The sequence below is a fragment of the Sceloporus undulatus genome, chromosome 1 (genome assembly GCF_019175285.1).
Source record: "Sceloporus undulatus isolate JIND9_A2432 ecotype Alabama chromosome 1, SceUnd_v1.1, whole genome shotgun sequence".
Taxonomy (NCBI): Eukaryota; Metazoa; Chordata; class Lepidosauria; order Squamata; family Phrynosomatidae; genus Sceloporus; species Sceloporus undulatus.
In genome coordinates this window covers 378,954,939-378,976,796 of record NC_056522.1, presented here as the reverse complement: position 1 = coordinate 378,976,796, position 21,858 = coordinate 378,954,939, and the positions used below count along the sequence as shown (strand labels likewise).

The 21,858-nt window shown below is 44.1% G+C and overlaps 1 protein-coding gene across 1 annotated transcript; it reads left to right on the top strand.

Moving 5' to 3' along the window:
• Positions 1–8,149: 8,149 nt before the first annotated feature.
• Positions 8,150–12,367, top strand: ARF6 (ADP ribosylation factor 6). The gene is made up of 2 exons (XM_042455128.1): positions 8,150–8,351; positions 8,463–12,367. The coding sequence occupies exon 2, from the start codon at positions 8,779–8,781 to the stop codon at positions 9,304–9,306; it is 528 nt and encodes a 175-aa protein (XP_042311062.1). The 5' UTR covers positions 8,150–8,351; positions 8,463–8,778; the 3' UTR covers positions 9,307–12,367.
• The last annotated feature ends 9,491 nt before the right edge of the window (positions 12,368–21,858 follow it).

The window sequence follows — 21,858 nt, the reverse complement described above, 5'->3', positions numbered from 1 at the left end:
GTGACCATGATTATGATGATGATAACAATAATTCTTGTTGTTTGTTGTTTGTCATTACTGTTCCCAGATGTGGTGAATAATAATAATAACAACAATGACCATGACTATGATGATGATGATAACAATAATCATTATTTGTTGTTTCATAATAATAATAATAACAATGACCATGATGATGGTGATAACAATAATTGCTGTTGTTGTTTGTTGTTGCTTTGTTCGTCTATAATAATAATTATTACTTTTATAATTGTACTATTATTATTGCTGTTACCATTACTATTATTACTACTACTACTATTACCATCATTATCATCCTCATCACTGCTACTACTATTATTGCTACTATTATTACTATTACTACTATTCTTATTCATCTGTTTAATTCCTATGCCACTTTTCTCCCCGAAAGGGACCCAAGGAGGCTCACAAAGTAAAAAAGGTTTTCAAAAACTTCACAATATAAGACTTAAAACAATTACAACCATTGTGTTGAAACAGCATAAAATCAACACATTCAGAAGTTCAAAAGATAACTAAAACAGGCATCCCATATAAAAGCCACCCTTTCTATCCTTGCTGGATCTTGTTGGTAGGTCTATAGATCATTTGGAGGTTGTGTTTCCTCCGAATGAAGGATAATATGATTGCATCACAAGGGCTGTCATAGGCTGCATCCACACTGCAGAAATAATCCACCTTGGCGCCGCTTTAACTGCTGTGGCTCAATGCTATGGAATTCTGGGAACAATTCATTATGGCATCAGTACAACAACAACAACAACAACAACAACAAAAATCTAGGACTCCTAGATCCCTTTTGTGTTGTCAAGCCAGGTGTCCCCCATCCTATATTTGTGCGGATAAATCCCTGCAATTCACCAAACTATAAATCCCACGTTTCCATAGGATGGGATTGGTAGTTTAAGTAGTCTCAAACTGCTATTATAGGCCCCATACAGACAGGCCAAAATAAAGCTGCTTCGGCTCACTTTTGAGGTATGCTGTTTAAATGATGCATGTGTCTTAAGAATCCAGAAGCCACGCCAAAGCTGCGCTCCAGCCATTTAGGACTGGATTGTGGCTTTGGCGCAACTTCTGGACTCTACCGACGCATGCATCATTTAAACAGCATACTTCCAAAGTGACCCGAAGCAGCTTTATTTTGGCCTGTCTGTATGGGGCTATAGTATAGTGTGAATACTGTGCAATCTTGAGTTGAAGGGCGAAGGGGAGAGAAAGAGGAATTAAGTGGGTTGTGTCCCATGTTAATCAATGGCTACAAATCAGAACCCTGGACAGCGAAGCTTGGAAACTGGGCTTAGATTTAAATCTCCCTGCTCTACTTGAATTGGGGCTGCATCCACACTGGAGAAATAACCCAGTTTGGCACTGCTTTAACTGCCCTGGCCGAAACCGGGTTATTTCTCCAGTGTGGATGTAGCCTTGTTTTACAGAACCCATAGACAGGTCTCTGAAATGCTTGGTGAGCAAAAGCGCAGCCATCTTTGAGATTGCTCTCAGACTCATCCTCTCTCTTTTCGCCTTAATTGTGAGACAAAAAGAGTTATGTTTTTGCAGAAGACAGCGGTGGGAAGGAATCCCTTGTGTCTTAATGTTGCAAGTCCCTCTTATCTGGCTGCTTTCCCAGGGACTAATTCTACAGACCCTTATTGTTCTAAGATGCAACATTTCTAGCTTCTTCCTCTTTTTTGCTGACCGGAATGTGGATTGTAACCATATTGATTGTCAATCAAAACTTTACCTCTTCATGTGCTGTGGATCACCCCGAACAAAAGTGATAAAACCTGGAGAGGTCCACCTGGGCCCAGTGCTATTCAACACCTTTATCAATGACTTGGATGACAGAATTAGGGGTACACTTATCAAATTTGCAGATGACACCAAATTAGGAGGAACAGCTAATACCCCAGAGGACAGGCTCAACATTCAAAATGACCTGAATAGACTTGAAAGCTGGGCCACAGCTAACAAAATGAACCTCAACAAAGAGAAATGTAAGGTACTGTACTTAGGGCAAAAAAATGAAATGCGCAGATATAGGATGGGGGACACCTGGCTTAATGAAACTACATGTGAAAGGGATCTGGGAGTCCAAGTAGACCACAAGTTGAACATGAGTGAACAGTGCGATTTGGCAGCTAAAAAGGCCAATGCAATTTTAGGCTGCATCAATAGAAGTATAGTGTCTAGATCAAGGAAAGTGATAGTGTCACTCTATTCTTTTTTGGTCAGGCCTCACCTGTAACACTGCGTCCAGTTCTGGGCACTGCAATTCAAGAGGGGATATTGACAAATCAGAGCATGTCTAGGGGAGAGTGATCAAACAAACAAGCTTCATTTATATACCACTTCATACCACCTAAGCAGTGTCTAAGCGGTTTACAACTGTAAGCTAATTTGCCCCCAACAATCTGGGTACTCATTTTAGCAACCTTGGAAGGATGCAAGCCTGAGTTGAGCTTGAGCCCTTTTGCTGGTCTTGAACTCGCAACCTTGTGGTTTTGAGTAAGTGGCTGCCGTATTGGCATTTAACCACTGCGCCACCAGGGCTCCAAAATACAAATGGCCTGGAAACCTCCAAGCCCTATGAGGAAGGGGTTAGGGAGCTGAGTATGTTTAGCCCAGAGAAGAGATGGTTAAGAGATGATATGATAGCCCTGTTGAAGAATGTGAAGAGGTGTCATATTGAGGAAGGAGCAAGCTTATTTTCTGCTGCTCCCAAGAACAGGACCTGGAACAACGGATGCAAGCTCCAGGAAAATAGATTCCACCTGAACATTGGGAGGAATTTCCTGACAGTAGGAGCTGTTCGACAGTGGAACACACTTCAGAGGATGGAGGAGCCTCCTTCTTTGAAGAAGAACGAGCCTGGATGGCTATCTGTCACAGGGAAGGCTTTGACTGTGTGTTCCTGCATGGCAGAATGGCATTGCACAGGATGGCCATTGGGGTCTCTTCCGATTCTATAATTCTATCATCAATAAAGTTGTCCCTCTTGCAAATGACAAGCTCTGGCATGACCATGTGTCTCTTGGGAGGGTACCCTTCATCAGTGGTAAACCTTTGTAGGTAAGTAAGCCCTTTCCTTGCCTGATTCAGAGTCCTCTTGCAATACTGCAAGGAGAACCAGTGGGGTTCTAAGGTTCCAGAATTTATCAATCAGAGTCTGCTGGCTCTTGTTTTTTTTGGGGGGGGGCAGGTGTTCATAGACTGCTGGGCGAACTAGGTCCCTAAAATGGGAAGGGCTGACATTCTTTATTCTAAAGGGGAGTTGACACATGGTCCCCTTGTTCTCCACTCGCTTGTCTCCCTCCTCCAGGCTCTTCAGCCTACAGGGTCTGCCAGGCCTGAGAGTCATATATCAACCCATTTTAGTCATCCTAAACATACTCTGAAGAGACTGGGTTCTTCTTTCTCATCCAGCCCAGATAGAAGGGGCTATTTTTATTTATTTTATTTATATGTGGCCTTTTCCTAGAGTGGGACCCAAAGTGGCTGCACATTGGTCCTGTCCCCCCCCCCCAAAGCTGCTGAACACAGGAATCTTGGGCTGTTCTGTGTCCAGATTGTGCCTTTCCTTAAGCAATCAGGGTTGGGGTTGGGACTGCTTCCCCAGAGGCTATCATATTGATGTTGAGCTTCCAGGGAATTGAAATACAGGGGGCTTTTGCCAACTGTGGGCTTGCCATCTGCATATCTCAGCATCCATGGATGACCCCAACCCATCATCCCCATTGATGGCACATGTACACGGTTGCACAGCTGCAGCCACATGCATGCCACACCACCATTAAAACTAAGGGGACTTGAACTCCCACAGTTTTTGGCACCTGCAGGGACATTCAGAAAGGCACTCTCACAGATATAAAGGGTCAGCAGTAGTTAAAGAATTGCCATAGCTTGGATCCAAGATGAATCCAAATGGAGACTGAAGTCAAGAAATCAGAAAACGACTAAGAGCAGCTATGAAAGAACTAGACAAAATCCTAAAACGTAAAGATATACAACTGAGCACTAAAGTCAGAATTGTCCAAGCCACTATATTCCCCACCACCATGTACAGATACCCACGCTGGACAATTTAGAAAGTTGATAGAAAGAATAACAACTCATTTGGGATGTGATGCTGAAGAGAAGTCCTGAGGATACCATGGACAGGCCAAAGGACAAACAAACGGGACCTGGAACAGATCAAGCCTGAAATTGAGGCTGTCATATTTTGGCCCCATCATGAGAAGACATAACTCATTAGAAAAGACAATAATGCTAGAAAAGGAAAAAGGCAGTGGAAAGAAGGGATGACTGCTTGCCAGATAGATAGATTCAATCAGGGAGGCCATGGGACTGAGTTTGCAGGGCCTGAGCAGAGCAGTGAAGCAGGGGGTCTTGGAGGCGTCTCATCTGCGAGGTTCCCATGTGTTAAAGTCAGCTCAAAAGCAGTTAACACAACAACAGTTAGCCATTACACCCCCTCAGCATAGCCCACCACAACCTGAAACCCCCAGGGTCAAGGGATTCTCCATCCTCTGCCCGGCAAAGAGCTGGAATTCCAGAAAGGAGTCACCCTGCCAAGCTCTTTGGTGACTGCTTGATATCTACATTCAAGCTGTGTTTAACCGCCAAACAGAAGATGGCAGCAAAAAGCAGGATTCTAATGCATTGTCCCCACCATCATTCTTGATGCAAGGCAGCAGCGGGGAAAGTAAACTACACTCTTCCCTCCACATTTGCGGCTTTGACTTTTCCGGATTTGATTATTCATGGATTTTATTAATATGTTCTCTCTAGGAATATCTCGGTTCTCCAGCGCAACTCTGTGGTCAACTTTAACCAAAAGTCACATTGAAGGGCCTAGAGATTCCTAGAGAGAACACTCCGCTAGGCATTCGTAGCTCCTCCAGTGAAATTCTACAGCCAATGTCTGGCAGATGTTGACCACAGAGTTGCACTGGAAGACCTAGAGATTCCTAGAGAGGTGCTCTCTGTTTTTGTTATTTGCAGTTTATCCACATTCACGGGGCACCTGTGCCCTTAACACTAGCAAATATGGAGTTCTATAGAATTTGCAAAGAATTAAGAAATGTGTTCAGCCAAACTGTACTTCGTTTCTGCAGAAAAGAGTAGAGACTCAAGCACCCCCCCCCCCCAGACCTCACATACTTCCTGCCATTAAAACTCATCTCATACCCTCCAACACATCATAGATAAAAATTGGGACACATGTTACTAAGCGACATCAGAGTGTGGAGTTTGAACACATTTGAATCAATGGATCAATGCTACGGAATCCTGGGATTTGTAGTTTGTGGTAGCACCAGAGTGCTCTGACAGAGAAGGCAAAATATCTCACAAAACAACAACGCTGGGATTCCATACCATTAAACCATGGCAGTTAAAGTGGCATCGAACTGCATTATTTCTGCAGTGCAAATCTGCAATTTGTTCAAGTTAAAGGCCCAGCATAATGTAGTGGTTTGATGGTGACCAGGGTTTGAATCCCCACTCAGCCATAGAAACACAGTGGGTGATACTGGGAAAGTCACACTCTCTCAGCCTTTTGACAGTATACAGTGCATCCGCGTTATACGCAGGTGTGGCTTACGTGGCTTCCAGCATATGCTGCACTGGAAGAAGCCTTGGCACGCTGCCAGGAAGAGGCAATGGGGCGCGCTGTGGGCAGGAGTCCCATTGTGTCTAATTTTACCTTACATGGGAGGGTCCGGAATGGATCCCTGCGTAAGGGAAGGGCACACCGTATCAAAATCTGATTTAAATAAATAAATATTCATTAATAAATATGTATAGATATGCATATTATTTATATTTATTTATATGTGCAATATAAGACAGGTTTGTCATTGCTGTATCCAGAGGAAGGAGGGCAAAATGGTGAAAGGTCTGGAAAGCTGGCCGTGCTTAACCTGGAGAAGGTTAAGAGGTGATAGGATTGCCCTGTTTAAATATCTGAAGGGATGTCATGTTGAGGATGGAGCAAGTTTCTTTTGTGCAGCTCCAGAGAGTAGGCCTGTAGCAATTGATTCCAACTAGAGAAAATGAAATTCCATTTAAACATCAGGAAGAACTTTCTAACAGTAAGAGCTATTTGAGAGTGGAAGATGCTGCCTCGAAAAGTGGTGGAGTCTCCTCCTCCTCCTCCGGAGGTTTTTAAGGAAAGGCTGGATGGCCATCTGCCAGAAGGAGTGCTTTGAGGAGGGTATCTTCCTTCATGGCCAAAGCAGGTGGGACTGGATGACCCTTGAGGTCTCTCCCAACGCTAGGATTCTATGATTCAAGTCATTTCCAACTTGTGGCGACCCTAAGTCTAACCTATCACAGGGTTTTCTTGGCAGGATTTGTTCAGAGGGGGCTTTCCTTTGTCTTCCTCTGAGGCTGAGAGAGTGTGATTTGCTCAAGGTCCCTCAGTCTCTGTGGCTGAGCAGGAATTCAAACCCTGGTCTGCCAGTATCCTAACCCAACACTTAAACCACTACACCAGGCTGTCTCTCTGTAGGACTGGATAGGAAAATATACATAAACGAAGGTGTTTAAGGCTCCTGATAGACTTCTTTAAAGCCCCTAATTCTTCTTTAATTAAATGTTGGCTGTTTTCATTTTCATCAGGTTTATGATTATTAAGCAAAGCTCTGGACCGATCCTTACAGGTGAGAGCAAAGAACTTGAACGTCTGGGTTAACCAGTCACTAAGCAGCTAGGCTCACAGGCGGGGAATGCGCACATGGCAGCAGTGCGTACGCATTTCAATGTGGTTTATTAAGGAAATCCAGAGCTGCATTTAAAATAAACTGAGTACAGTACAATATTTACAGTCCTCTCTCTGTCTAAAGGCCTCAAGGTTGTGGGGAATAAAGCCAACCTGACTAATTCAAAACAGTGTAAGAAATAAGAATTATTTTAAAAGGCTAAAAACATACTGAAGGAGTTAAAAGAGGCAGGTGAAGGAAGCCCAGTTAAAATGCAGCCAGGCTTCACATTTGCAAATCTGATTATTTGTGGAGTCGGTGAATATGTTCTTTCTATGCGTCTCTAAATACTCCGGTGCAACTCTTGAGGCTGACTATGGAGCTGTGATGGAGAACCTATAGAAAAGGCCTCTCTATGCCTCTGTAGGTCCTCCGGCATGAATCCCTGGTCAAATTCTGCAGGTTCTGACCATAGAGTCCCACTGGAGGAGCTAGAGATCCCTAGAGAGGCGTTCTCTCTCAGCTTTTCCCACTGTTTCCCAGGGAATTATGTGGGCTGCAGTTCAAACAAGCCAAAACCTCCCCCGCGTCACGTGGGGCTTTGGGCAAAACCAGTTGGGCCCAGCAGCCGCAGCCAGGTTCTCACTTGGTGCCCATAATGGGGCTCCAGGGCTGGGAGCCACTGCAGAGAAGGCCCTCTCCCGGCCTCAGAGGGTTCAGAGGACTGTATGGCCAGGGTTTTATGACCTGTATCTTACTATTTACTGATGGAATCCTGCCTCAATCCTCAGGGAGAGGCAGGACATATAATTAAAAATTATTATTGTTGTTGTCACAAAACCACAAATCCCAGAATCCCACAGCGTGGAGCCATGACAGTTAAAGCGGTGTCAAACTGCATTAATCTGCAGTGCAGATGCAGCAGCCTCTCTTCCCTATATTTAGGTGTACTGTCCCTTTAAGACGGAACCCAGCCCAGCTGCGCAGGCGCTGACGTCGATCGCGCGGCCTCGGCTCATACGAATGGCCACGCCCCCTGACGCGCGTGTGTGCTCGGCTCCTCCGCCGCCTCACTGAGCATGCGCGCATCTCATGAAGGCCACCTTAGGGCAGGGCGCCTCTGAGCATGCGCACTACTAGGCCGGGCAATTGAGGTAAATTCCGCCCGCGGGATTTGTCTCTTCGGCTCGGATTGGTAGCCTGCGCGAGAGAAAGGACAATAAGCGCATGCGCAGATTGGGTCGTGTGACAATCAAAGTGGAGGTATCGCGCAAACGCAGCCAGATTTTTTTTAAAAGGCGTGGCGCCTTAGAGAAGGCGCTGCGCATGCGCGTCGGCGGCAAGCTCGTTCTGCGCATGCTCGAAAGCGGGAGGCCGGCCAGCCAGCGCGCGCAAAACCTTTATTTCCTACTCCGCCCCCTTTGCTCCTATGCGCATGCGCACCCCTCTCTCAGGCGGGGCGGCTCCTCTTTCGCAAGAGTCGGCCGGAGCAGCTCGCGTCTTTAGCGCGCATGCGCGCTCTGCAGCCGGCCGCGCCGAGCCACCAGTCAGAGGGAGTTTGTGAGGGAAAGGAAGGGCGGCCTGGACGAGCCTTTTTCCCTCCTCGCTTGAAGAGCCGTCGCTGAGGTAACTACGCTGAGGAAGGGGGCGGTTTGGCGGGGGCCTCGGTTTCCCTCACGGAAGTGGGAACCTTTGACTGACGGACCGACTGTCCGCCCCGCTCTTTCCCCCCCACAGACTTTCAAGAAGAGGAGCGACGCAGAAGCCACGCCCACTTCCCGGGAGCCACGCCCACTCGCTATGAAGCCACGCCCACTTCCCACCCCGCCCTTGTAGAAGGGTCTCCCCAGGGTCCCAGCGCCCCCCCCCCACATCCCCACCTCTGGAGACTGAAGCACTGCAGAGGCCCCTTTGCTTCCACCTCTGAGGCTGAGAGTCTGTAGCAGCAGGGCCATCCCCTGCCCCCCTTCCTGCCTGGCCTTTGGGGGTCCCCAGGTGCCCTCTTGTGGATGCCTGCCCCCTCCTGCTCCTCCTCTTCCCTCCCTCGGCCACCATGGGCAAGGTGCTGTCCAAGATCTTCGGCAACAAGGAGATGCGGATCCTGATGCTGGGCCTGGACGCGGCGGGCAAGACCACCATCCTGTACAAGCTGAAGCTGGGCCAGGCAGTCACCACCATCCCGACGGTGGGCTTCAACGTGGAGACGGTGACCTACAAGAACGTCAAGTTCAACGTCTGGGACGTGGGGGGCCAGGACAAGATCCGGCCGCTCTGGCGGCACTACTACACCGGGACGCAGGGCCTGATCTTCGTGGTGGACTGCGCGGACAGGGACCGCATCGACGAGGCCCGCCAGGAGCTGCACCGCATCATCAACGATCGGGAGATGCGGGACGCCATCATCCTCATCTTCGCCAACAAGCAGGACCTCCCCGACGCCATGAAGCCCCACGAGATCCAAGAGAAACTGGGCCTGACCCGGATCAGGGATAGGAATTGGTACGTCCAGCCCTCCTGCGCCACCTCCGGCGACGGACTCTACGAGGGGCTGACGTGGTTGACGTCGAACTATAAGTCCTAATGGCGGCTTTTTTAAGTAATAAAAAAGTGGCGGAACTGTTTATGAGTCTTTGGTTTTAGAGGGGCGAAGAAACACTGGCTTCACCCTCCGAAAAAGAACGGGCGACGATCCTCCGTACTAAAGACGTTCAGAAACTTAAGCACCCATAGGATTTTAAGGAGCGCTCGCCTCTTCTCCAGTGACCACCCTTTTTCTCTTACAATCTTGAGACTGGACCCCAGTTTATTACAGTACAGTTCTTGCTTGGTGTTAAGATGCTCTAATCCTCTGCAGTGAATGGACACAAATACTAGTTTCTATGCCAGACTTCCAGCAACGTGGGAAACAAGGGGGGCGGGTGAGGGAGGGAAACACACACGTTGTAGCTTTGCAAAGTAACTTTCTCCTGTTTTGAAAGCCCTTGCTATGATGGGTTGATTTGCTTTTTTGAGTCCTGGGGCTTAGGTATGGGTTTTTCGTTTAAAATGTATGCTTTTTGGTTCATTTCTTTCTTTTTTCCTCCCAGCCCTTCCTCTCCATTATCATCCGCTGTAGATTTGCTTCTCATTTGCCACCTTGGAGAATATGTTGATAGGTCTCTGTTATCTAGTAAACTGAAAACCGTTGCTTATGAACAAACTGCAGTCTGTCCTCATTATGGCAAAAGTTTACAGCTTAAGAAGGGAACTAAAACGTTGAGCTCTCCCTTACCTGGCCTTTGACAGACCAGGAACGTGGCCTTTAACGTAAATGTATAACTGCTTCCCGGGCCTGAGATTGGCCAGGTAACGCGAGAACAACGTCTGAATGTCAGCCGTAGGCTGTTAGGAGCCAAACGCTGCGCATGGCCAAGGATGCAGACAAGCATCCCTTCTAAAGAGAAACCATGTGCAAAAAGAAATGAGACTGGAGCCAAAGCACAGTTCCCTTGCCTTGCACCGTAAATTTAACTTTTCAGCTGCAAGATCAGAAATTGAATCAATTTCCAGTTTCAGTGCAAATATACTTTCCTTTACACAAAGTGCAGCAATAATTTGTAGGCATCACTGTGTGACAGGCGTTGTTTTTGTGTTTCTTTTTAAGTCATGGGCCTATTGTCCAAACTTGAATGTGAATATTTTTCCTGTTGCAGCAACTGAGGCAAGATAACAGGACCGCAGTTGGTTTTTAAAGCTCCTCAAATGCGTAGGTAAAATGTTTTTAGATTTTCACCTTGGCTCTATTAACTTAAAGGAGCAGAGGGAGCGTGCGTCTGCTTCTGCATCACGACTCAAATAAGTTATTCTTAGAATTTATTAAGATATATCGGAAGGAAGGAAGTGACAACTTGGGTTTTGCAGGTGCTACTAGTCTGGATGAAGCAGCCAACTGTCTTTGCAAGTTGCAGCTCTCTCTGTCTCTTGCAGACCCATGTTGAAAGCGTGAAGGCAAGTAACAAGACGAGCCACAGCCTTCTGTTCTGATAGTGTCTTTATTTCATTTGTTGGATGCCTAAATTTATTAAGCCCTTTGGACAGGTAGAAAATGAATGGGGTGGAGAGTGAGCAAACGACTATGAATGTAACCTTTGACATTCTGTTCTTCAAGGGCAAGCAAGGATCTCATTTTGCCATATTATCATAGCTTTCAAACATCTGATTAGTTGTAAGGGGGGGCGGGGAAATGATGGTGAATTCAGGTTAGCATAAAAGGGTTTCAATCAAGTATTAATACTGGGTGCAAAAATGTGGAGCAGCTGGTTCTTATTCAGCCTTAAGGATTAATTTTGGATTTCCTCAAGGAGTAAAACTCATTTGAGGAATTTTAGGAATGTATTGCTACAAATCCAGAAGAAAATTGCTTCTTTTTCCCCCCATAAAAGGTATAAGTTTAAAATAAAATTGGGGCATTATGCTACACTTCTTTAGTGCTGATTTTGATATTTAAATTGTGGGTTCTCGAGCTCGTACCAAAGATGTTTGAGGGCAATTAAGTAATGAGGAATTGATTTCTCAAAGCTGAATGCTTAGCATCATTAACCACACCGTAAGTTAGGCTCTGATTCTGAATAAGCATGTTGCGTCGCTGTTTGGCTTTTTAAAAAACCTCCCACATTGAACAGGGATGTTCACTTTAAGCGATTTTTAGAGCCAGAGCCACAGAATTTAGAGTAATAAGAAATAGAGCAGTGGTTCAAAAAACAGTTCTGCTAAAGTAAAAAAATATATATGAGAGAAATGAACTAAAACTGCCACATTTTGGGTTGTCTGAAAAATAACGAAGACTCCTTGTTCCTGGTGGCGGCATTCTTAAGCGTGGTAATACAAAAGGAGTCCATAAACAGTAAACTGTCTTCTTCTGGAATACCTGAAGCCAAGCACAAAATGGTTGCCTAAACTGGAAAACTTGAAGACCTGTTACTGGTTCTCAAACTTTCATGTGAACCTTATTAATTGCAATGAAAACATGGGTGGTTTTGCCCTTGGTGCAGAGTCTGTTGTATTGTTCTCTTGCCAAGGCCAAATCAAATCTTCGTATACCTTCTGCATTAAGTTGGATACATGACTTTTGTATGTTCTTTAATTTTATTCTTCCAGTATGCTGGTTTTGTCAGTTAAAAGGATAAATGCAATTCTGTCTTTCTTTTCCTCTTTAAATCTTTAGTTTTGGGTGGAAACCACAAAGGTGAATGGAATCTGTGGCAAATGCATCAAATAACATTTGCTGCCAAACAAAAAAAGTTACACAAGTTTCATTAAGTGGCCTCTTTCAAAGAAACAAGGTTTTGTCTTCTTTCTGGCTCAAAGGAGCCATAAAAACAGTGGCTTTAGATCTTTTTCAACAGCTTGCGAGATATAAATGCAATCTGTTTGAATTCCACTTCTTTAAAAAAAGAAATCAGTACATCCAACTTATGTCTTCACGTGATTCTATAAAGTGCAACTGAATACGTTTTTGAATGGCGTTAAATTTGTCTGATAAGTGAATGAGTCTGTAGACTGTGATCTCCCTAAATAAAGTAAACAGGAATTTTTGTGTCGCATTATGGTTGTAGTGTTGGTAAAAAGAACTAATAAGCAGAAAATAAAACAATTATACAGCACAGCTGTCCTGTTATGTTTGAATGTGGGAGAAAAAGCATTTGGCTTCTTGTTTTTGGAGCTTTTTCCTCCAGCAGGTGCTAAGATTTCGGAAAGAGAGGCTTTGCAGGAGGAAATAGTAGGGAGCAAGGGGCCTCGGAAATACCTGGACGATCACACTTAAGTCAAGAGAGCCTCTGATCCCACTTGGATTCCTGATGGAGATGTAGCTCAGTGCAATGCTTCACAAAGGTACTGCTTTATGAATATGTCCTATGGCAGCAAAGCTATAATTCGCAAGACAGGATAAAAGCACTCCTGAAGAAATCACTAAAAAGATTGAAGGAAGAGTAACTTGGAAAGTTCACAGATGGGGGGGGGGACTAAAATAACACCACTTAAATGAAAAGCTTCAGGATTTCAGCACCAGGCCTTGTAAAAAAATGCGGGCATCATCCACATTGCGGTAATAATCCAGTTTGACTCCACTTTAATGCCATGGCTCAATGCTGTGGAGTTCTGGGATCTGTATTTTTTTTCTGGCACCAAAGGTCTCTGACAGAGAAGGCTAAGTGTCTCACAAAACTACAATTCCCAGAATTTCATAACATTGAGCCATGGCAGTTAAAGTGGTGTCAAACTGGATTATGTCTGCAGTGCGGATGCACCTGAGGCCATCTGTCTACTGAAGACAAGACATCAGAACAGTTGGAGCCTCTAGAATTGAATACAGTGAGCCATGTTATATATAGCTATTTCTTTGGTAATAATATTCAATAAACATTTAGGAAGACTGAAATTCTGAAAGATAGCAATTAGTTCAGCATAAAAAGTGAGTAGAAGATGCATGGAGAGAAATTGGTTGAAATTCAGAGAATGGCCTGAATACACTGGCTTTTTAAAATATAGTGACTTTCTGTGAGGCATTTCCTAATTCTAAAGGAGTGCTGTTTTGTTAAAGCTTTACTCAACATGTAAAGAAGACTGGACACTAAATTCATGAGTGAAGTTCGTAGCTGCTATGTTTATTTCTTCAGAACTGAAAATTGTATTGCTTGGATCTCTACTATCCTTTTATTGATATGTGCTGGAGGTGTGGAGAATAGTATGTCTGGAAACGTGATTATTGTCACTGTTAAATTATGGAGTCATGGGGATTAAGAGGTGTTTTATATTGTGGTGGCTCATAAATATAAGCAGAAGTTGCAGTAAAGTTTATGTATAGCCTGAAGAGTAATACTTTTGCTGTTAAAAGGGCTTTATTGGCTTTTAATGTGAGTTCCTTTTTCATGGAAGCCTATTGCTGTTTGTGGGAAGACTTTTTGTTGCTTGCTGTAAACCAATTTTGGGTTTTAAGTATGCATTTGTGGCTGTGTTATGATCTTATGGGATGTGAGGGGGAAAAGAATGTGATTACAAATTGAAGTTCGCTTTTGAGGCAGCGTAGTAGTATGACTATTTTTACATTGTCATGAATTCCAAATAAAAAGAGTTAATCTCCCAGTCCACGTTGGAAAGGGCCCTTAGGCATGGTCTACACCACTCCTAGTCTCTTGCTGAATAATTAAGGAACACTTGGGGACTCTTAGCCAAGAGTGTATTGTTCCAATGGAAATATATTTAAGTGTGGTCATTCTATCTGTCACAGGAATCACTGACAGTACATTGACAGAAGCTGTTCACTACATGATGCCACCGGTGTCAAAAAATGCACATGCAAAAGTGAATTCACCCTTAAGGCTGCCAACCGGTGCACATTTCCTTGAGTTCTTTTGCACTGAGTAGACATAAATGTAGTGAAAAAGTTGTGAATAGTTCTTGGCCAGAATCATTCTGAAGAGTTTTAATATAGAGAGCAACTCTTGTTCTGCAGTTCTGGTATCTGGTAGCCAGTATGTCATGTATGTACAGAGTGTGTGACTCACTTGCTCTGCCATGCTGTGGTCTAGAACAATGATTCCCAAATGGTGGTCCTGCCGGTGTTTTGGACTTTAAATCCCAGAAGCCCCAGACCCTTTGGCCAACAATCAGGAATTCATAGAACCATAGAGTTGGAAGAGACCACAAGAGCTATCGAGTCAAACCCCATTCTGCCATGCAGGAAATCACACAATCAAAGCATCCCCGACAGATGGCCATCCAGCCTCTGCTTAAAGACCTCCAAAGAAGGAGACTCCACCCGACTCCGAGAGAGCGCATTCCACTTTCGAACAGCCTTTACTGTAAGGAAGTTCCTCCTAATGTTAAGGTGGAATCTCTTTTCCTGGAGCTTGCATCCATTGCTCCACATCCTATTCTCTGGAGCAGCAGAAAACAAGTTTGCTCCATCCTCAATGTGACACCCCTTCAAATACTTAAACAGGGCATTCATATCACCTCTTAACTGTCTCTTTTCCAGGCTAAACATACCCAGTTCCCTAATTCTTTCCTCATAAGGGATAGTTTTCAGGTCCTTCACCATTTTGCTGGCCCTCTGGGAGCTGATGTCCAAAACACCTGGAGGACCAAAGTTTGGGGACCACTGGTCTAGAATGTAATGTAGTCTTCAATTCACCAGTGCTCTTCCTAATGTAGTTGCACATCATGTAGATGCTGGCCCAGTTTATAGTGTTGGACAGAATCCCACAGTTGGAAGGGACTTAAGGACCATCTAGTTCAACCTCTGGCCAGTGCAAGATTCTTGCCAAAGCACCCCGAGAGATGGCCATCTCACCACTCCATAACAATTCTAGTGAAGGGAAACCCTTCACCTTCTTGAATAGTCTGTTCTGGAACAGGGAGCTCTTCCAAATGTTTGGTTATCCATTCATTTGAGATGTAGTGCTGGAGAAGAGTGTGGAGGATAACATGGACGTCCAAAAAGACAAACAAATGGGTCCTAGAACAGATCAAGCTGGAAAGCTCCCTGGAAGCCAAGATGATCAAGTTGAAGCTGTTGTACTTTGGCCACATCATGAAAAAGCATGACTGGCTAAAAAAGACAATAATGTTGGGAAAGCTGGAGGGCTGTAGAAAGAGAGGAAGACCACATGCTAGATGGATGGACTCTGTTAAGGAGGTCACAGGCATGAACTTGCAGGACCTCAGAGCAGTGGGGGATAGGGAGTCTCATCCACAGGATCACCATGAGTTGGGATCAACACATAGGTGATTAACGACAACAACACATTATTTAGTTGGAATCACCTTTCTTGTGATTTCTAGGTCCTGACTTCTGCAACAGCAGAGAGCAAGTTTGTTCTCCCTTTCCAACCTTGCTCCCTGGCATTACAGAGGTCAGAATGGGAGCCCAGCACATTGCAAACAAATCCCAGCAAGCTCCAGTCATGCAGTGCAGTCTGATGGGCAAAGCTGTAGATAGAGGTTAATGGAAGCTGGCCTGGAAAACCCTGTGTGGTGTCAAGACTGGAATTCACAAGAATATAATGGAGTTGTATAGACCTATTTCTGCAAGCTGACCAGGAGCTAGAGTGCATAAAATGAAATGAGCTCAGTTTCTGTACTTGGCTGCCTGGCTAGGTCTGAAGATGTAAAAAGTGACTGTTGAGATAGTCCAATCTTCCAGTCTTAAAGAGGAAAGCAAAACCTCAGCCTCCCAAGTCAGACGTTTCCACTGACTACTGAACTGGTTGCTCCCAAACCTTTCTTTAATGATTGATTTTGTTCTGCTTTGCCCTGTCATTCACATCTGTTATTCCATGGCATATCTGTTTCTCTCATCTTCCTTTTAGGTCCTTCATTATACAGTCTGGATTGCTAATGTATAACCCTTGCACTTTGGTTATCCTTTTCTCTGATAAATGGGGAAACTGAGGATGTTCATTCTTTTGGGGAAAAGACACAATAAGTAAATAAGAGAACAAAAGTACTACCTTCCTTCCCCCAAAAGATTTCTGCAATAACCAGTTAATTGTCAGTCTAAATAAAAAGATCTTTGGTTTTCACTGGAAAGAGAGTAGAGAGCAGTCAAGGCTTCCTCCTGTGGGAAGGCATTCAGCAGCCTGGCAGCAGCCATGAAAAAGACTACTTCTTTATTATACTTTATTATTATACAACTTTAACATTATAACAATGTAATCTTATATATACCTATATAACTAAACATAACCCAATAACTAAATCCAAAATCATATTAGTATACCTTTACATAATTGTCTCTTAACTGTCCCCACTAACAATCTATATAAAATCCAGTATCCACTCTCTCTTAACATCTAACACCGTGGTTCTCAACCTGTGGGTCGCGACCTCTTTGGGGGTCGAATGACCCTTTCATGGGGATCGCCTAAGACAATCGGAAAACACATATTTCCCATGGTCTTAGGAACCAAGACATCACAATTTTATGATTGGGTCACCACAACATGAAGAACTGTATTAAAGGGCATTAGGAAGGTTGAGAACCATTGATCTAACACACCCTAATAACGAAAGATTCCATTCTATAAAACTCAGGCCTGGTACAGACTAGTGTTATACACCAGCCTGGGGCCGACTTTAGGGCTCGGGAGAGCAAAGAGTCCACACGCTGAGGTTTAGGCAGCAATGGCACCCCATTCGCGCCCTAAAAAGAACCCGCCAGGAGTGGGTTCTTTTTAGGGTTCCTGGAGGCTGTGCTGTTTGGTTGCTGCAGCCACCATCGGGTGGCTGTCCTTTTCTCCCCATCTGTCCAGCCCCTTAGTTCTGAACTCCAAATTAACTAGCATATAATCTAACCCACATAAAACATCGAACTTAAACATAACAGTCAAGGGAAAATCTTGGCAGGATTAACCCAATCCTGACATGCACATTCACTGTCTTGTTTCATTTGCTGACCATCTAGCACAAGATTGTAATTCATAACAGGAGTTGTGTATCAAAATCAATGTGTAACTCTGCATGCCCCAATATCAAATAACTCCTAAAATTAGACTTTTTTGGAAAAACAAACCTAATAAAATTAATTTCAACAGGAAGAAAGGTAAGGTACTACACTTACGCAGAAAAAATGAAATGCACAGATATAGGATGGAGGACATATAGTTTAAAAACAGTACATGTGAAAGGGGTCTAGGAGTCCTAGGAGACCACAAGTTGAACATGAGTCAACGGTGTGACGAGGCAGCTTAAAAAGCCAATGCAATTCTCGGTTGCATCAACAAACATATTTAGTGTTTGGATCAAGGGAAGTAATAGTGCCACCCTATTCTGCTTTGGTCAGGCTCCACCTGGAATACTGTGTCCAGTTCTGGGCACCACAATTCAAACAGGATGTTGACAAGCTGGAGTGTATCCAGAAGAGGGCAACCAAAATGGTGACGGGTCTGGAAACCATGTGCTGTGAGGAGAGGCTTAGGAAGCTATGTATGTTAGTCTTGGAGAAGAGACAGTTGAGAGGTGATATGTTAGCCCTGTTTAAGTATTTGAAGGGTTGCCATATTGAGGCAGGTGTAATCTTGTTTTCTGCTGTTCCAGAGAATAGGACCCGGAACAATGGATGCAAGATACAGGGAAAGAGATTCCAGCTCAACATTAGGAGGAACGTCCTGACAGTAAGAGCTATAATTTAATTGCATTTTATTGTGGGTGGGAAGGTTGGGTGTGTTTGGGATACAATGGATATAATGAGACATTCATTGTATGCTTATTGTATTTTATGGATGTTTTATTGTTAGCCACTTCAGTCTTTTTGGAAAAGCAGGATACAAATAAATGTTACTATTATTTATTAACTAATAAATGCACTCCCTTGGAAAGTGGTGGAGTCTCCATCTTTGGAGGTCTTTAAACAGAGGCTGGATGCCCATCCATAGGGGAGTGCTTTGATTGTTCCTGCATGACAGGTTGGGTTGGAATGGATGGCCCTTGAGGTCTCTTCCAACTCTATGATTCTTTGAAACACCAGTTTAAACCACCACATTAATAACAAAATGTGGGGAAATAATTGCAAAAGTCTAGTACATCAGTTTTGAAATCTCAGGCTGTAAGAATGCCTATCGGACCAGAAACATCTTTGCCCTCTGATGGGGTGGGGATCAGCACAATTTCCCTCGCAAAGGAGCTCCATAATCTGGGAGTGATCACTGAGAAGACAAGGAGACATTGCCTCAACAACATTTACGTTAAGCCCATCCTGTTTGTTCCACTCAGGCATGATCTAAGTTAAAAGCAGCATCTGCAGGCTCTGCTAGTAAAGGCAATGTAACTCTGCAAGTGGAATACAGCCGAACTAAGCCTTGGGCTCTTGAGGTGGGTGTGGGATGATAACAGGCCTCCCTGCAGCAAGAATGCAGCTTGGAAGCAGTAATTCTGGATTAACTCCTTTCTGAATTGTGGAACAGGGCCATTTCTAAAACAGCTACTGGATTAAGTTTGCTGCAGCAAAAGAAGCAAGTGCCGCACCTAACCTTACTGAGTAAAGAAAGGAGAAGAATAGTACAGGTGTTCAATGGTCTTCTCAAAATCTCCTTGCCTTCAGAAAGCTAGCATGCAAAAAGCAACTGGCATCTCCTGTCTTTTTTTCTTGCACTCATTGTTTTAAATATCCAGCATTTCTGTGTGAGACAGAGTGCTAAAACACACAGCCCCATTCTGCAGAAAGATGGGGCTGGACATCACATCTCTCCCCGTTCCTCTCCTACATACCCTGTCTTTCCCCAAGATTTGGACTTATGACCAGTCCCACTACACTGCAAGCAATGCATCAGGATCTGATCCCATATCAGAAAAGGAACTAGACTTTGTAACAACAAATGTAGTTATTGGGTTATTTCAAAACTGGGATGGGGGGAGAAACAGGTAAGAACAGGCATATGCCAGGAAACAGTGGCCTCAATCCAACTTCCCCTTAGCATAGGGTAAATACCTGTATGTGGACATGTGCCACGAAAGCACTACACAACCCCCATGCAGAATAGCAATATTGTGTTGTGTCATGTAACCATACATGCTGTACAACCGCAATGCATAATGTAGTGTGCACAGCCCCAGTGCATAATTGCAATGCAAATTATAGGATGCAGAACCAAGATGGACAATGCGCAACTTGCGAAGACAAGGCACCAATGAACATGCGGGCTTTTTAACCCCTTTTCCATTGCTATTAGCAGAATATATGTCTGTTATGCAATGGTAACTTTGCCCCCATGTATGGCATGACTTTAGCATGTATACATCCTTCAGTGAATTTTGACCAGGGTGTGTCATCTGGATCACATGAAAGCCAAATGCACTTCCTTTTGATCAACGATTCCATGGGGCGAAATACAGTCAGCTCTCTGTATCCAAAAGTTCTGCATCCATGGATTCCACCATCCATGGCTTGAAAACATTTTTTTTTAAAACCAAAAAGCAAGCCTTGATTTTGCCATTTTATGTAAGGGACACCATTTTACTACTCCCGTTGTAAGTAATGGGACTTGAGCATCCACAGATTTTGGTATCCAGAAGGAGTTGTGGAACCAAACCAAGGTCCTGCCATATAAGCCCCATTTGGATTTCCTCTGGGACTGATATCTTTTAAAAAACCTGCACACACAACAACTTGGTTATGCATCAGCGTAAAAGTAGTATGTCCCTGTGCTAAAAAGCAAAACCCAAAGTATTTGGAATACAGTGAATTTTTAGTGGCAACTGTTCTGCAGAAACCATCAGGCCTGAGTGACAGCACTATATATAGGACTGGCAGTGTCTAAAATCTGTTACGTGCCTCCTTTGATGAAATACAGGCTGGAATACTGGAAATCTTGTTCTTCCTAACGTCGGCCTTCCATTATTCCGTCCTAACTTTTCTCTCTCCCTCGGAGGAACAAGGCCCAGTGACCCTCTGGTGCAGGCGACAGATTCTCTTAATTAGAGGCCCACAAATCTCATCTCCAGATCTTCTGTCCAGCATAATACCTGAGATCAGTGTCTGCAACCAGGTCATGGCCTGGAGACCTATTGAGATGCAACCGCGTTGGACCTTAGCAATTGTGGGCTTCTAGCCATGCTGACTAATGACAGGCCAGGAGTATAGTGTCCAGATTGTGAGAAGTAGTAGTGCTGTGCAATTCTACTTTGGTCAGACCTCACCTGGAATACTATGTTCAGTTCAAGAAAGACGTCACCAAGCTGGAACATGTCCAGAAGAGGTGACCTAGATGACCAAAAGTCTGGAAAGTGTGGAACAATTCCAGAATGTTTAGCTTGAAGAAGAGAACTGCCATGGCTCAGTGCTATGGAATTCTGGGAATTGTAGTTTATTGTAGTACTAGAGGTATCTGACTGAGAAGATAAATGTCTCACAAAACTACATTGCCCAGAATTCCATAGCATTGAGCCATGACAGTTAAAGCAGCCTCAAACTGGATTATTTTTGCATTGCGGATGCAAGCTGAGAGGTGCCATGAGAAGCATTTTTAAACATTTGAAGGGATGGCATGTAGAAGATGGAGGAGTTTATCACATGGGAGGAATTTCTCTTAATTTCGAATGAAAAGAAAGTGGGGCCAGAACGCATTCACGTGAATTCGCTAGTTCAGCGAATTTACACGAATTTGAATTGCATTCAAACTGACTTCCCGTTGCCCAGAAATAGCTTTCCATTGCCCGAAATTGAGCATGATAGTCTATCACACAATAACGTGAAACCCCATGATTGCATTCAGATTGCCATTGGATTATACTTCCAATTTCCCTTGTCAGATAAACTCTGGAGCCATCTTGTTTTCTAAACCAATGGATTCAAATTACAATCCACCCTCTGTATCCACGGATTCAAGCATCCGCGTCCTGAAAATATTCATATATATATATATATTTGCCATTTTATATAAGGGACACCATTTGATTATGTCATTGTATTTAATGGGACTTGAAAATCCATGGATTTTGGTATCCACATGGCGGAGTGTGTGTCTTGGAACCAAAAATACCAGAAACATAGCTGTGTTAGTCTGCAGTATCCATATGGAAAGGCATCTTGAGCAAAAGGCTTTTGTGTAAATTTTCATAGATTTGGTTTTGCATCTGAGGAAGTAGACCAAGTTTACGAAAGCTTATGCTACAATGACTTTTGCTACAATGTCTTTAGCCTACACATAGGTGTATTATACAAATTGCTGCACATCCTTGTAGATACTCCAGTAAAAACCACTAAGCCTTTTTGTGCTGAGGAGTTCCCACTCTCATGCAAAAGTCCCAAACTCTTGCAAATTGGGTCTTGTAGCACCTTTGAGACTAAGGCTTGTCTACATGATTTAAAGTACTTCTCATTCCAGTTGATTAGAAAGCGATCTGGCCAGATCGCTTTCTAACAACTGGAATGAGAGTACTTAAATCAGGTAGACAAGCCCTTCTCTCAAAGGTGCTACAAGACCCTTTGCTTACTTGTGGGTTTAGTTTGCTTTCAAAGGGCACTGCTGGACATGAGATGGAACTTGAACAGCAAAGCTCCTTGCTTCCCTGAACCAGATTTCAGACACGGGCAATGGTCCAACGCAGATTTGGGATTTCTAACTTTGAATACAAGCTCAACCCTCCTAATTTTCTT

Coding starts and splice junctions, on each gene's coding strand:
- ARF6 (XM_042455128.1), top strand. CDS start 8,779: ATGGGCAAGGTGCTGTCCAAGATCTTCGGCAACAAGGAGATGCGGATC.